The sequence below is a fragment of the Arachis ipaensis genome, chromosome B03 (assembly GCF_000816755.2).
Source record: "Arachis ipaensis cultivar K30076 chromosome B03, Araip1.1, whole genome shotgun sequence".
NCBI classification, from domain to species: domain Eukaryota; kingdom Viridiplantae; phylum Streptophyta; class Magnoliopsida; order Fabales; family Fabaceae; genus Arachis; species Arachis ipaensis.
Window position 1 is genome coordinate 17,565,891 of NC_029787.2, and position 1,106 is coordinate 17,566,996.

At 32.3% G+C, this 1,106-nt stretch overlaps 1 protein-coding gene across 1 annotated transcript; it reads left to right on the top strand.

Annotated features, from left to right (window-relative positions):
• On the top strand, window positions 113-1,079 carry LOC107634278. Its single transcript, XM_016337821.2, has 3 exons — window positions 113-561; window positions 636-698; window positions 781-1,079. The coding sequence occupies exons 1-3, from the start codon at window positions 196-198 to the stop codon at window positions 952-954; spliced, it is 603 nt and encodes a 200-aa protein (XP_016193307.1). The 5' UTR covers window positions 113-195; the 3' UTR covers window positions 955-1,079.

A 1,106-nucleotide genomic window follows, 5' to 3' on the forward strand; every position in this document is an offset into this window, starting at 1 on the left:
GATGGTCAAAAATAATAAATTTTGATAGTTTTGATTTCTAGCATTTTTTCTTAAATTAATGATAAATGAAAGTTTAAAAAAATATATATATCACTTTGGGTTATAATATAAATCCGTCTACATACGAAACGTTTCCACAACCACACCTCTTTCTTAAATACCAAATCCAAACACTAGAATTGTTGTGAAGAATCAATGGATGATTCATCTTCTTCGAGAGGCAAAAAAGACCAAGAAATAATAACAAATGATGATGATGAAGATGAGGAAAGTGGATGGACCTCTTATTTTGAAGATTTCTCATCAAGAAGCATAGAAGAAGAAGAACACAATAATAAGAACAGTTACTGTGATGGTGGATCCTCTTTGCTCTCAGATGCTGCTTCTTCTGCTGCTGCTGCATGGAACAACAAATTCTCTCATCATCATCATGATTATTCAGTAGTAGATGCTGCACCAAAAAAACTATGTTTCAAGAAAGCGATTAAACGACGAGCCAAACAGATTTCTCATGACGATCCTTTGGAGGACACTGCTAGCTCCCCAGTCAATAGCCCCAAGGTATTTATTTATTTATTTCTCTTTTTTCTTTCTTTTTTTATTTACACTATAATATATATAATGATTATGTGTAGGTAAGGGACTTGAATTCAACTGAAATTATTTCAAGCAAGATTATTGATGGTTCTACTTGTATGGTAAGTTGACCTACCTGGACTATATAATCCTGATAAGAATGCTTTTAATTTCTCATTTGATATCATGATCATGATATGTTAGGAAAAGGAATTCAAATCATCATCAGAGCATAATTCAGAGTTGCAGAGATATGATGATAATAATAATGAGGAGGTAAATTTGAATGGGAATAAGAGCATTGAGTGCACAACAGATTTGAAGAAGAGGGGTCTCTGCCTTGTTCCTTTCTCCATGTTGGTTAATTATTTGGGATAGATGCCAAATAGTTTCTATGGCCAAACTCATATGCAGGATTGTTTGTGCAAAGTTGTTAGTTGAGAACTATTAGATAATAATTTAGTTAAACATGTTAAATTATTTAAAGATTCTCAACTAATTACTTTTCGTAAAAACAACTGCAACCTTTC